Consider the following 12,458-nt stretch of genomic DNA (forward strand, 5'->3'; position numbering starts at 1 on the left):
TAGATCAAATGAGGACCCCGGAGATCCACAACCAGGCAAGAGCTTTGGCCGTTTTGCGCACTGGTTCTTGTTGGTTCACTCTTCTGACCACCGCGCAGCTTCAACTCGAATCCTCCACTTCTCGAGTCCACTCCCGCTTCCATTTTTTTTTACTCTTTTTCCTTCAATTAGCACAACCCCCGCGTGCCTACCCAGGGTCCGGGAACATCCAAACGCAAATGTGAGGCATCGCGTCCCGGCAACGAGGCATATGTCCAACTGGAGAACAGTTGTTGAACGTGCGAGCGGACTCGACTTTGATTCGGCATCCCGAGACCTTGCCCAGCTGCGCGAGGCTCTTGACCGGATGGTACGTCACCTGGCACGGTCCACGACGAGGGACTTGGATGCTGACCGTCATGCTCGGAACAGAATTCCCTGATGTCGACGGCGACTCCCTCTCCACAACATGGCTTCGAGAAGCGGGTCGCCGAACTCAAGGCCCCGAAGAAGTAAGCGCCTTCACCCAGCTGTCCGTCTTGCCCATGGCACGCCCGACACTGAACCCGGCAAAATGATGATTGCATATTAATGGGAATCTCTCTGAAAACTCCATGTAGAGGAACCCTGCAATACTCGTTATACCCTGATTGCCCTAACCCCCCCATCTCTTGCTTTTGTTGCTCATTCCATGCACGGGCATTATGCTGACTCCTGAGTCAGGGACATCAATGCTCTCATTCTCGACTACTTGACGATGGAAGGGTACCCAAAAGCGGCTGCCAAGTTTTGTAAGGAGGCGAACTTGCAGGCGCAACAGCCGCACGCTTCCATTCAACAACGGCAAGAAATCCAACATGCCATCCACAGCGGCAACATCGAGACCGCGATATCGGCGCTGAACGAGCTTGATCCAGAGGCAGGTCCCGTTTCGTTCTTGTTCACTGTTTCCTTGCTGCTATGATTAGAATACGAGTTTCATCATGCACCACGCATAGGCTTCGGCCCGTGATGAGGCACAACCACTATTGATATGAGCAACCCATTGTATCCTGCTTCCTCTTTTTGCCGTTCCCACTTCGAACCGGGGGCTAACAAAGCCATCAGGTGCTCGACACGAACCCGGAGCTGCACTTTTCACTACTCCGGCTACAGCTTGTCGAGTTAATCCGGCAGTGCGAGGGTGGGGACGTCACCCCAGCGCTGGAATTCGCGTCCAAGAAGCTGGCTCCGCGGGCAGCGAGCAACCGTGACTTTCTAAACGACCTTGAGCAGACCATGTCGTTGATCATCTTTTCGCACGACAACCTCAAGCCGGAGCTCAGGGCGTTGCTGAGCTCGGATCTCCGGCGGACGACGGCAGCCAAGGTCAATGAGGCGGTGCTGCTGCGGCAGAACCAGCGTAGGGAGGCTGCTATACGCCAGCTGGTGCGCATGCGCGCCTGGGCCGAGACGTCGGTGCGCGGCAAGAAGAAGGACCTGCCTGAGTCGATTGAACTCGGCCTGAATGCTGACGGCGCCGAGTACGGTGAGAGTGGCCACGAGCCGATGATTACGACATGAGTGGATGAGGCTTATTGTGATGGTGCTTGGGAGATCAGGTTATGGTCTGTAGTTGGGCGTTTGGGAACGGCACCGCTGGTGGGACTGGGAGATGGTCACTGCCGGAGGATGGGTATGGAGATATCATTATGGCGTTAGCGTGACAGTCTTGTTGGTTATGATGATCGGGAATGGATACTTACAGTGATTGGCCGCGTGGCCGTCGCATGAGAGGATTGCTGGCGCTGTATCCACTTACGCAAATAGAATGGAAATGCCGTGAGTTCTATCAATAAAGCCCGACTTCTTGAACATTGTGTAAACCAGAGTCTCGCCCTCGCCATTCTATGTACATCACCGACCTCCCAAAACGTCAAGCCCGCCTACTTGGTCCGGACATGCTTGAGCTTGCCGGGCGAGTACAAGAAGTTGTTGGCGTAGGCCTTGGGCACAAACTTGCGCTCGTTGGGCTCCTGCACAAAGTACTCGTAGCCCTGCTTCTCGGCAAAGGCGATGGCCTCCTCCTTGGTCCTGAACGTCAGGCCCACGGCCTGCATGTGGTCGCCCGACGACTGCCACCCCATCAGCGGGTTCTCCCACCGGTGGCCCTTGGGCAGCACGTCCCAGTCCATACGCCATCGTTTACTGAGGTGCTCCCCTGATTGCGAGGCGGCTTTGCTGGGCTTGAAGATTCTGTCAAAGGAAAAGAGAATGTGAGAACCGTGGTCTTGCGAGAACGGGGAAGATGAGAGTGATGGAGGGTGGGGGGATAATGTACCGGACTGTCCTTGCTTGGAGCTCGATCGGTGCGCCGGAGATAACAGCTGCAGGCAGAATACCCTCCTCGCTGCCGTCTTGCACGCGCTTGGGGACCGGGGTGAAGGTTCTGGAGGACACAAAATGTCAGTCCAAGCCTCTCGGTTGTTGGGTGGTGTCACACGCGGAAGTCAGTCCGTACGATGTGGCCATGTCGACGGGGACGTTATAGTCGGGCGCGTTTCGCGGTAGCGTGGCCATCGGTGACAGCTCCTTCTTCGCCTGCTCTCCCTTGGCCGACACTTCGGTCGTCTTTGCGCTCGAGCTGTCGTACACATAGCGACGTGCGGCGGGGAGGATGCTGGTTGCGCGGGCGTGCGACGCACTGCGCAGCAGCCGCGCTGCTGAGGCGAATGGTCGTAGTTGGGACATGGCTGTTCACACCTCCTCCGGATATTGAAAGTGAAGGTTGATAGGAATTGGCGATTGTGAATCAGGGCAGCTGCACCAAGGCTGCCTTGTTCTTGGTGAAGCGATTCAATTCGACATGCACTAGGACGGAGTTGTCCAATTGCCGGTGGGTCCCACTACACGCTTTTGATTGGCTCGCCGGGAACAACCGCGCAGGAAGTTCAACCTCTGCGGTTTTCCCGCTCAATCGAGTCCCGACTTAACAGCTCAATTCTCTTAAACGACCGCCGCCCCAATTGAGTTGGACTTGCGAATTGAGTAGCTGGAGCTCCATCTGCTCTGTTTCTCCTCGTTCTTTTTGACCCCTCGACGAGTTTGCGAGCGCGCGACGCACTTTACCAAAATGAGCTACGTCACACGCAGGGCGCTTTCGACGCTCATCCCGCCCAAGGTATGCCGTTATGAGCGTGAGGAGAGGGCTTGGATAACGGCTGACTGTTGTTTTTAGGTCGCTTCCCCGAAGGTACGTGTCTGTGGTCGATTATCCCCGTTAATTAGTCCGCCGGCTAGCCGAACCTGGAGGAGCATTGGAGCTTCTACATTCTTGCATGGCGCGGGAGGATGGGAGGATAGGCCTGCTTCCAGTGGCGGAGAATTAGTGCTGGGAGGATATTATTGGGAGGAGCTGCCGGGCTAACTACAGAACGCAGGCCATTGGGGCTGCCCCCGATGCTCTCCGCATGCAGCGCGTTGTCAACTTCTACGAGAAGCTTCCCCGGGGCCCGGCTCCCGAGGTCAAGCCCACCGGCATTCTCGGCAGATACCAGGCCAAGCACTTTGGCAAGAACCCGACGGCGAAGCGTATGTGACCGACCCCATTTTGAGGCCCGGATGCGAGGGACATCACTGCTGACTCTGCTACAGCTATTGTCCACGCCATCGTCTTCCTCCTCGTTGTCGGCTACGCTCAGAACTACTACTTCCATCTCCGTAAGTTGTAAACCAACAGGCGAGCGATAATGGGTTGCTGACTGGTATCTCAGGCCATCACAAGAACCATGCCCACTAGGAGGGGCCGGAGGGAGAGCGTCCTTGACTGGTAAAAACATGGGCGTGTACATAAACTGTTTCCAATAGACAGGGCGCCTAGCACGCACTGCAACAGAGTTCTCTTTGTCGCTCCTCAATGGAATCCCAGCTTGCGGGGCGGATATCTCGTCACAGCCATTCCGAGTCTCGCAACATTATGCTTTAAGCTCAGCAATGGACAGTTTGATGTGAGGCGCTGCCGAGCTCTGGGAAGAACATTGGGACGGCGCCTTCATCCTGACTTGGTAAATTGAGCTTTTGATGCCGAAACAAATGAATCAACACTAAGCTGGTTCCTCGAAACAAGTTGACCTCAGGGTCATCCCAAGGCCGGACTCGGGTACCGCGCACCAAACGACCAAACACAGGTGCTCCGTAAGCGACGAGTTATTGCCCAGTGGTGCTGGTTTGCTATCCATAAAGGTGCCCTAATCTTGAAACCAAATACGGTCTAAACCGTTTAAGCTCTTTGCCCCCGTTTGCTCTGCCTTTCTCCAGTTCCATTCACGATGAGACTTGGGGGTTCGACTGCAAGCAGTTAGCAGCGAGGGTTGTGTGGAACCGATGCGGCAACCTAAGCCCAAAACGGTCTATTCACCAGCTGTGACCCTTGCCAAGTGCCAACCCGTTTCCGAGTCGTCAGTCAGTCGGCGAAAAGAGAACAAGCCAGCCAGCCGCAATCGCCTCAGACTCTCGCACTGCTCACAACCTCTTCCCCATCCCAATTTTCGAAAGGCCGCCCTTTCCCTTATCCCTCCCGCAACACCGGAACTAGACCTAGAGGTAATCTAAACCTCGGTCCCTGCATCATAATCAAGGGAGAAGGAGGTAAGTAAGATGATCCACTTTTCGCGCGTTGCACAGCCAAGTCTGCGCCAGCCATCGACATTCTTCCAGACGAGAATCAGCATTCACACCTCTGCCTTTTTTTTTCTCGTTTCTGCGCTTCCTCGTCGTAAGTAGAGGTTGCTGACTGGATACTGCAAGTTTACACTAGAATTTATCACGGTTACCTCCCTGATACCCCACGACTCGGTGACGCGCAATCGGTCAAAACCTCGCCATTCGATCACCAACGAGACCCGAAACCGTAGGATGGCAACTGAGTCACCCAAAGAGCGATCCGATGAAGCTACTCTGACTTCAGCAACCGAGCTCGTGAGCATCTTCTGCGCTTCTCTCATCTTTGGCCCGCCTCGCGTTCCTTCTCGCTGACCGCAGATGTCGCGCCCCGCCCACAGAACATCAGCATCGACACCGACTCGAAATATGTCGACTCCAACCGACCGCACATAAACGGCGATGCTTCCGCTTCCGCCACGGACGAGTTCGAGAACAAGCACATTACCGACATCGTTGACGATCTGGTGAACTCGACAGAAGTTAGCATTAGTGGAGGATCCGACAACGAGGCCGCCAAATCCGATGCTTCCAAGACCAAGGATGACGCGAAGAGCCGGGCTTCCTCGGGTTTGAAGAAGCCCGCCTCGTTCAAGCCCATCAATGTCAACAAGACCTTCCTCACGGCCAAGGCCTCGGCTCCCGGAGCGCAGTCAAAACCGCCAGAGAAGGCGGGCCCAACCACCACTGGGGCACCCGCCGCTTCCACCGGTGCGGCGACATCTACCCGACCCAGGCTAGTTGCCAAGGCCGGCAGCGGCCTGGTTGCCAAGGGGTCCGGAGCGAACGGCGGGAAGTCGGCTCCTGACGGGAACGCCGTCTGGAACAAGAATAGACGTGAGCAATCAACCGCTGCTGCACTGTCTCATGTCTACTGCGTTGCCGAAAGCTGACGTTCTCCACAGCTGCTCCTCCCCCGGAACCCAAAAAATACACCGACGAGGAGCTCAAGAAGTACGGCATACACATGGCGACGCGGCTTCAAACCGACGACCCAAAAGCGAGCCAGTCCAACTGGGCCGACATAGATGACGACGACGAGGACTGGGTCCCAGATACGATCACGTGGAAGGACGGAACCAAGATCGCCATTGCCCCCGCCGAAGAGCACCCGGCGCCCGCGCCAGAACCCGCCGCACCTCCGACAGCCAAGGAGAACGAGCCGGCAGAGAAAGCGAAGCCGCCGGCTCCCGGGCCCTCCCCAGCCGTCAAACCCGGCGTCCTTGCCTCCGGAAAGGGGCTTGTCCTGAAGGGAGCGCCTGAGAAGCCAACCCTGGTTGCCAAACCGCCGCCGCCGCCTGCGCCAACGAAATCACCGTGGGCACCCCTCCCCAAGATTGATAAAGTCTCCCCGGTGGCGGTGGATGCGCCGACCCAAGCTGGACCAATTTTCCCTTCGAAGAACGCCCCGACTCAACAACAAACTTATGCCGCACCGCCCCCCAAGGAGATCGCGGCAGACGACTTCAGCCGAGGAGCCGCTTGGCGGGATGGTGCCCCGGGCGCCAACAGGGAGCTTTTCAACTCGCAATCTGGCCGCTATGAGCCGGTGTTTGACCGCCGCGGTCCGATGCGCCACGAGCCATCGGCGCACGGCAGACAGCCGGCCCTCTTGCAACGAGGGTTGCCCCATGAGCAACAAGGGCCGATTGAGCCACCGGGCGCTTCCCAGGCCGGGAGGAACAACGAGCAGCAGGGTTCCTATGGGCGGAGACGCGGATCTTCCAATGTTAGTGGTGGAAGCGGTAGCTGGCAGCGACTTAAAAGTCTCGAGCACCCTCTCCCTCCTCCGGAGCTCATCAATGCTCGTCGCGCATCCCAGACCGGCGGAAGCGACAGCCCCGCTTCGCCCAGGAATTTCTCCCCGTCCGGTGTCCAAGGCGGACCGCGTCAGGGCCAGCCATGGCAGCCCAGGCCTTCCCCCGGCACAATTCACGCGACTCCCTTTCAGACGGGAGGCCCAGCTCCAGATGGGCGTAGCATGCCGCCTCCCGCTCAGCCGCCATCCAGCGTTGCCGTTACCGAAGATGAGTTCGAGTTGCAGAAGAGACTGATGCGTGAGCGCCGGGAGCTCGCCATGAGGCGCCGTCAGGAGGAAGAAGCGCGAGAAGAGGCGGCGCGCAGGGAACGGATCCGCCTGAAGCTGGAGGCACTGGGTCCTCCTCCCGAGTCTAACAGCGCCAAGAAAGCGGCAGCGAAAGAGCAACCGGCGACGCCCACACAAATCCAGTCCCGTGAAAAGGGAACTTCCGAGAAGTCTACGCCAGCCGAATCGCACGTGGCTAAGAGGGATGTGCCTGCGGCGGCAGTTATGTCTGAGCCGGCCAAGCCAACCCCGCCGTCGAACGGACCGCCAGCACAACCCCTGCCACAGCTCGACGGTGTCGAACCTCGATCTCAACAACCCAGCGGCAGCAGCCATAGCCACTCTTGGGCGCCGGCGGCGCGGCCACCCGATCGGCAGTCGGCGGGCTGGGGCTTGCAGCCTTCAAAGAACGTTTGGGCCGCGCCGATTAGTAACCGGAGCCTAGGGAACGGCACCTTCGCCGCCGACATTGGGGCACCACAGCTTCCAACCGGACCAGGGCCTATTGCTCCGCCGAGCAGCGCTCGTGCTGGACCGCCCGCATGGCAGCCGCCGATTGGTCCTCCGAGACAACCCTCTAGGGGTTCGGCGGAGCGCGACCGTGAGATGAAGGACACTGCGTGGGCCGCAGCTGTGCGACTCAACGACGACAAGTTCGCCGAGATGCTCAACACTGAATACGAGGACCGCCAGCGTCGTATGCAAGCGGAAGGTCGCTCGCTGACGGATATCCAGCCTGCCATCAGAGAGACATGGCGCCCAGTCAAGCTCGATGATAATGGTGTACGCACCGAGGCTGCCACGAAGCAGACCCTGCAGATTGGCCAGGAAAACCCATGGGCGGCTGCCGTCGAGTCAAAATCCGTACCGCCGCAGCAAACGCCTTCGGTGTCGAGCGGTGCAACGTCCGAATACAGCCAACTTCCTCAAGGCGCAGTGCCCACTCGCGACCTGGCATCGGCGTCCATGCTTGGCGCAAAGACGGCGACAGCGCAACAAGGCAGGGGCTCGCGCTTCTTCCCGTCCAGAGACGCCCGCCAAGAAGCGGGACGTGATGTCCGGACAGAAGCAAGCTCAGAAGTGTTGCGGTACACATCTCCCTCTCCCCCTCCACCCGATATGGATGGCCATCCCGCCTTCGATGGCGACGCTACCCACCCACATGTCTCGTTGCCGCGGCCGCATCCGGTCGTTCGGCTCCCTCCTTCGGTAGGGAAGGAGACGCAGGCAGATGCCGGTAAAGCTCCTCCCGGTCAGTCGAGGTCGCAGGGGCCAAGCTTTGCTTGGGCAGCGCAAGCGGCCTACAGGGAGCCAGACAATGGGCCGAGGGCAGCGGCTCAAAAAACGGACAGCACGTGGCAAGCCAAGATCGACAGCCTGCTGGGCGGGCGGAAGGTACATCCGTCCAGGGCTGCCGGGCCCGACAGCCGCGTTTCTCATCACAACCACGAGGCCCCTTCGCCTGTCCCGCAAACTGTCCACCCGAGAACCGATGAGTCGGTCACATCGAAGGTGATGGACGAGGAGTGCTTCGAGGAGCAGGAGATGGGGTCGACACCGCCTATCAGGCTGCCCAAGACGATACCGGAGATGGCTTGGCAGCCTAGCCCGCCACCGAAGCCGCTGCACAAAAAGCTCTACCCCGTCGTAGTCAGCCGGGATCCTATCAGCTTTCCTGTCGACGTTTCGGGGGCTGGGACGGTATGGCGCGTCAGAATCCCCGGCACCGAGAGCAAGAGCATCACGATCCCGTTTGGCCGAACGCGCAGCAACCCGCGTCGTGGCGGAGGACCGCGTGGTGGGCGGCATGCATCGTCGACCCAGCATAGGCCGGGCAAAGGCCGTGAGGCATCGTCTTCGTACTCGGCAGAGCAGGGCGGCAGCAACGCCTCAGGATCCGGTTCCTCACACGGGAGAAACTCCCGGGGCGGCTACCGAGGTCGCAACGACAATTGGTCACGCAACGCGACGGCGCAGATCCAGACTTGATGTGGTTTGCGATAAGCGGACCAGTCTGTCTTGTTGCTAAGGACATGAGTTGGGGGGGGGGGGTTGTCTGGGTTATTAGACGCATTCGACCGTTATTGCCCCAGCGGCAGCGTCTTGTGAACGGAAACGCATCGAGCCTGCGGAGTGACGATAACTTTCAGACTACGAAGCTATCTTATCTCCATACCGCTGCTCGGAAGGAAGCCAGCAGCAGTGAGTGTACCATCTCGAATATTTTCCCGTCTCTTTTCCTCTTTTTTCTTGGGTGGCATCGCCGCCTCCCGTCGCATGCGGCAAAGCCTGGTCTGTCTCATCCTCCATCCAAGGAGATTACATGCGCGAGGTGCAGGCATATGGAGGCTGAGTCTGCTTCCAGGCAGTCTTACTTATCCGCAAAGGCGTGGCGCGGTCTGGAAAACATGCCAGGCAGCGCAGACTTCCCGTACTTAATGGGAGGAGGGTCATGATCAATGCGATTGGCAGATGGGACGGGAATGGGACGACGAATGAGATGGGACAGAGCAGGGCAAGGGCGAGGAAGATTTCCTTGTTGACTCGTGATTTTGCTGCGGCGGCTGGGCACGCATGGACTAGCGATTTACTGGATCGGGGGCACGCCGAGGTCTCCCGTGAACGCAGAAGGATGCCAGGCTTCTCATAGTGAAGCCGATGATGGATGCGAGGAATGGGGCGGATGGGGCAAGAAAAATAGGAGGTGAAGGAGAGGACAGCCTGGACAGGGAGGTGGCTGATGACTCTGCGCACATTCGCCTATCCACAGTTATAGTGACTCTGCAGTCTCTCCCGGAGGACAGAAACATATCCATTATTCAGTGTGGTCGAGTCTCTGATGACTTCAGATTGAGGGGTGTTCTGCCTGACCACCTTGGGTACTTTGACACTGAAATCGTGTCGGGACACGGACGTGTCTGCAACATTGTAAGTCCCTATATTAAATGCCGAAACCTCTTTCAGTGAGACTTGTTCGGAGTGTGAGTAGTGAATGGTTCTACATGGACCAATAGCTCGAAAACCCACCTGGGAAATAGACTTGAGTTTCTGTGGTTACCAGGGTCATGTTGCCTAAGGTACTGTAGTAAGTGTAACTTTGGTACTGTAGTTCTCTGCCAGCAACGCAGGCTGCCGCTATGTAACCGTTACAATCGGATGTATTATTCGTCAGGGACAGTTGCGGCATTCTTCCAGCTTACGACATCATGGAGGTCTCCATGCCCGCTTGCAAGGGAAGATTACAGACGCCTAGGCGGCCTTGTGTGAGACCGACTCCACTCAACACTTATTGCTAGATTTTCACGACGAGAAGACTCGGGAGTCTCAACAGCGGAGGGTTCTAGAATATCATCCATCAACTTGCTGCAATGCATGCACAAAGTCTCTCTAATCACATCTAGAGCATGATTGTGGTTCGCTCAATCAGGTATCCCGCTCAGCCAACCACTCCTCAACCCCTAGAAGGAAGGATCTAATGTATTTGACGGACATCGAACCCTCGATACAAATCAAATTGTCGCACGCCTGGCCTGAGGTATTTGTCATTCCAGCCGACCAAGTCCCTGTAGTGCGATCAATGTTCGCAGAAGCTGAATGTTTGCTGGAGAGTGCCCGTTAGCTCAATTTCCCCTTTACAAGCAAGAACCAGGTACTCAGCCACCTACCGAATTAAAGTAGTGGGTCAGCTCCGCGTTGAAACCGCCCCGCTCGTCCATCAGCTCCTCCCGAAGCTGCACGGCCCGGTCCCACGAGACGGGGAACTCGTCGACCATGTCGATGGTCATATCAACGAGCTCGTTCGGCAGCGCAGACAGGGACCCCTGCTTGCGAACCTCGTCGGCCCACCAGTCGCGGCGCTGTGGAGGCACGTGAGCGGACGAGAGGATGGGGCGGTGGGGGTTGACGAGGAACATTGCGAGGATCTTGCGATGGCCGGGCCGCGTCTTGTCCTGCAGCTCAAACGGCTGGACCTGGTGCTGCAGGCAGTTGGGGAACACGAGTAGCCTCCCCTCGCGCGTCAGCACCTGGCCCAGGTCCTGTACGGCCGACTCGTCCTGCTGCACGCCGAGGTAGTTCTCGAGCGAATCGTACTCGCTCTGCTCGGGGATCATAATGATCTCCTCGTGGTCCAAGGCCTGGCGGAAGGCCAGGTGGCTGTCGGTGATGTTGTCCTGGTCGTAGTAGTAGATGGCCGAGGCGCAGATCATCTCGTTCAGCGTGCCCTCGACGTGCCACGAGCCACCTTCGTAGGCCGCATTTTCGGGCGTCAGGTGGATGTTGGCCAGCTTGATGATGACCTGCAGGCCGTCTGGGAAGTCGTCACGCAGGCTGATGCTGCTCTTGCGCTTGGCGAGCAGTTCGGCCTGGGGTATGTAGGCCCGTGGCTCGCGGTACAGGAGGACGCGATTGTCGCGCTTCCAGTCGTAGAAATGATTCTCCCATTGCCACTCCTCGTCATCGTCCATGGCGTCGTCGTCGTCGCCGGCGTCATCGTAAGTTCCATTGATGGGATCCCACACTGACCTGGGACCTTCGCGTCCGGGGATGCGGTATTTGAGCCCCGGCGGGAATGTGTAATCTTCGGACCCAGTGTATGAAATATCAAAGCGACGGCCGTCGACAAAGCCGCTCAGCGCGTCCTCCCAAAGGGGAACGGTGGCGGCGACGATGCGCTCCAAAGTGGCGTACAGTGCTTTATGCTCGACAGGGTGCAGGTTGTTGATGTAGCTGGTGATCTTGGCACTCCCATCGGCTGCCACCTCGACCTGGGCCGGTAGCCACTGGAAAGAACCCCACAACCTGGGTGGTGATGCGTCCCATCCTGAGGGACGTGGTGGTGGGGTGTAAGTGGGTAGGACGACACCCTTGCCTGTGTAGGTGACGCAGCTATCGAGCGGGACGGTGCCCTCCTCCAGCGCGCGAGTGAGCCCCCAAACCACGGGGAAAAGAGAGGGGTGGACAAGATCGAGAACCGTGTCCTCTTGGTAAGGATGCCAGTCTTTCTTATGGTCGGGGACATCCTCAAGCGGCTTGACACCGGCTCGGAGCTCATCTTGTATCTCCCTGGAGATGGCACGGTCCGACTTGACGACGGTCAGCTCCGAATCCATGACCCTGACGAATCCAGTCAGCTTGAACTGCTCGCTCTTGTCCCGCAACTCGGCGATACACTGTCCGAGCTGGTAAGTAAGATTTCAAGTTGCAGAGGGCTTTTGAGAGAGAATCACAAAGTCAAACATCTGCTGGGAGAGGTAGACGTCCCCGTCCAGGGCCTCGGGCCGGACGTCGGCTTCGGCACACCAGCGGGACACAATGTCTTCATCAAAGACCTTCACTTCCCAATTGGGCTTGTCGGTAATCTTGCTGATGAATTCGAGCATGCGCTGTTCGCGGAGGGTGACCCCGTTGCTGGTCCACGGTCTGCTGCCGACGGCGAGCGGAAACGTGGTGAGGCCTTTGCCCTCATGGTCGATCGGCAGGCCAAGCCCGGGGAATTGCTTTGTCGTTGAGGCAGCCATGATGATGAAGTCGAGGATTGACATAGGACCAGCGTCAGCGGAGACGCGCGCAATTAACAAAGTCGGAAACTTGGGTTTAAGAGTTTCGAGGTTCAAGTTCTTCTTGGCATTGTGCGGCTGAAGCGCTAAGTTACCTGATTAGGCAGCAGCCCGCGTCAGGCTAAAGATCCTCAGCG

General features: G+C 58.0%; 5 protein-coding genes across 5 annotated transcripts; 3 read left to right on the top strand and 2 right to left on the bottom strand.

Annotated features, from left to right (window-relative positions):
- The first annotated feature begins 142 nt into the window (after nt 1–142).
- N657DRAFT_642139 (uncharacterized protein) lies at nt 143–1,832 on the top strand. Its single transcript, XM_062792287.1, has 4 exons — nt 143–349; nt 412–491; nt 703–898; nt 1,087–1,832. The coding sequence occupies exons 2-4, from the start codon at nt 421–423 to the stop codon at nt 1,540–1,542; spliced, it is 723 nt and encodes a 240-aa protein (XP_062649193.1). The 5' UTR covers nt 143–349; nt 412–420; the 3' UTR covers nt 1,543–1,832.
- Nucleotides 1,423–2,779, bottom strand: N657DRAFT_642142 (uncharacterized protein). The gene is made up of 3 exons (XM_062792288.1): nt 2,480–2,779; nt 2,300–2,407; nt 1,423–2,214 (listed from the first exon to the last, which is right to left on the bottom strand). Exons 1-3 carry the CDS (start codon nt 2,707–2,709, stop codon nt 1,905–1,907), a joined length of 648 nt encoding a protein of 215 aa, XP_062649194.1. The 5' UTR covers nt 2,710–2,779; the 3' UTR covers nt 1,423–1,904.
- Nucleotides 2,780–2,974: 195 nt separating this feature from the next.
- N657DRAFT_642143 (uncharacterized protein) lies at nt 2,975–4,064 on the top strand. Its single transcript, XM_062792289.1, has 5 exons — nt 2,975–3,139; nt 3,197–3,211; nt 3,399–3,549; nt 3,613–3,678; nt 3,732–4,064. Exons 1-5 carry the CDS (start codon nt 3,092–3,094, stop codon nt 3,755–3,757), a joined length of 306 nt encoding a protein of 101 aa, XP_062649195.1. The 5' UTR covers nt 2,975–3,091; the 3' UTR covers nt 3,758–4,064.
- A 418-nt stretch (nt 4,065–4,482) lies between these two features.
- On the top strand, nt 4,483–8,849 carry N657DRAFT_613304 (uncharacterized protein). The gene is made up of 4 exons (XM_062790408.1): nt 4,483–4,605; nt 4,765–4,935; nt 5,019–5,514; nt 5,583–8,849. Exons 2-4 carry the CDS (start codon nt 4,873–4,875, stop codon nt 8,750–8,752), a joined length of 3,729 nt encoding a protein of 1,242 aa, XP_062649196.1. The 5' UTR covers nt 4,483–4,605; nt 4,765–4,872; the 3' UTR covers nt 8,753–8,849.
- Nucleotides 8,850–10,066: 1,217 nt separating this feature from the next.
- On the bottom strand, nt 10,067–12,282 carry N657DRAFT_688201 (uncharacterized protein; the record flags this gene model as incomplete). The annotated part of the gene is made up of 3 exons (XM_062796926.1): nt 10,067–10,364; nt 10,429–11,934; nt 11,992–12,282. The coding sequence occupies 3 exons, from the start codon at nt 12,280–12,282 to the stop codon at nt 10,338–10,340; spliced, it is 1,824 nt and encodes a 607-aa protein (XP_062649197.1). The 3' UTR covers nt 10,067–10,337.
- Between the last annotated feature and the right edge of the window lie 176 nt (nt 12,283–12,458).

The sequence above is a fragment of the Parathielavia appendiculata genome (assembly GCF_033297405.1).
Source record: "Parathielavia appendiculata strain CBS 731.68 unplaced genomic scaffold N657scaffold_3, whole genome shotgun sequence".
Classification (NCBI taxonomy): domain Eukaryota; kingdom Fungi; phylum Ascomycota; class Sordariomycetes; order Sordariales; family Chaetomiaceae; genus Parathielavia; species Parathielavia appendiculata.

Coding starts and splice junctions, on each gene's coding strand:
- N657DRAFT_642139 (XM_062792287.1), top strand. CDS start 421: ATGTCGACGGCGACTCCCTCTCCACAACATGGCTTCGAGAAGCGGGTC. Junction 492..702: donor GAACTCAAGGCCCCGAAGAA/GTAAGCGCCTTC, acceptor CTCCTGAGTCAG/GGACATCAATGCTCTCATTC. Junction 899..1,086: donor TGAACGAGCTTGATCCAGAG/GCAGGTCCCGTT, acceptor CAAAGCCATCAG/GTGCTCGACACGAACCCGGA.
- N657DRAFT_642142 (XM_062792288.1), bottom strand. CDS start 2,709: ATGTCCCAACTACGACCATTCGCCTCAGCAGCGCGGCTGCTGCGCAGT. Junction 2,408..2,479: donor CCCGTCGACATGGCCACATC/GTACGGACTGAC, acceptor TGTGTCCTCCAG/AACCTTCACCCCGGTCCCCA. Junction 2,215..2,299: donor CTCCAAGCAAGGACAGTCCG/GTACATTATCCC, acceptor TTCCTTTGACAG/AATCTTCAAGCCCAGCAAAG.
- N657DRAFT_642143 (XM_062792289.1), top strand. CDS start 3,092: ATGAGCTACGTCACACGCAGGGCGCTTTCGACGCTCATCCCGCCCAAG. Junction 3,550..3,612: donor CAAGAACCCGACGGCGAAGC/GTATGTGACCGA, acceptor ACTCTGCTACAG/CTATTGTCCACGCCATCGTC. Junction 3,679..3,731: donor GAACTACTACTTCCATCTCC/GTAAGTTGTAAA, acceptor CTGGTATCTCAG/GCCATCACAAGAACCATGCC.
- N657DRAFT_613304 (XM_062790408.1), top strand. CDS start 4,873: ATGGCAACTGAGTCACCCAAAGAGCGATCCGATGAAGCTACTCTGACT. Junction 4,936..5,018: donor TGACTTCAGCAACCGAGCTC/GTGAGCATCTTC, acceptor CCCCGCCCACAG/AACATCAGCATCGACACCGA. Junction 5,515..5,582: donor CGTCTGGAACAAGAATAGAC/GTGAGCAATCAA, acceptor CGTTCTCCACAG/CTGCTCCTCCCCCGGAACCC.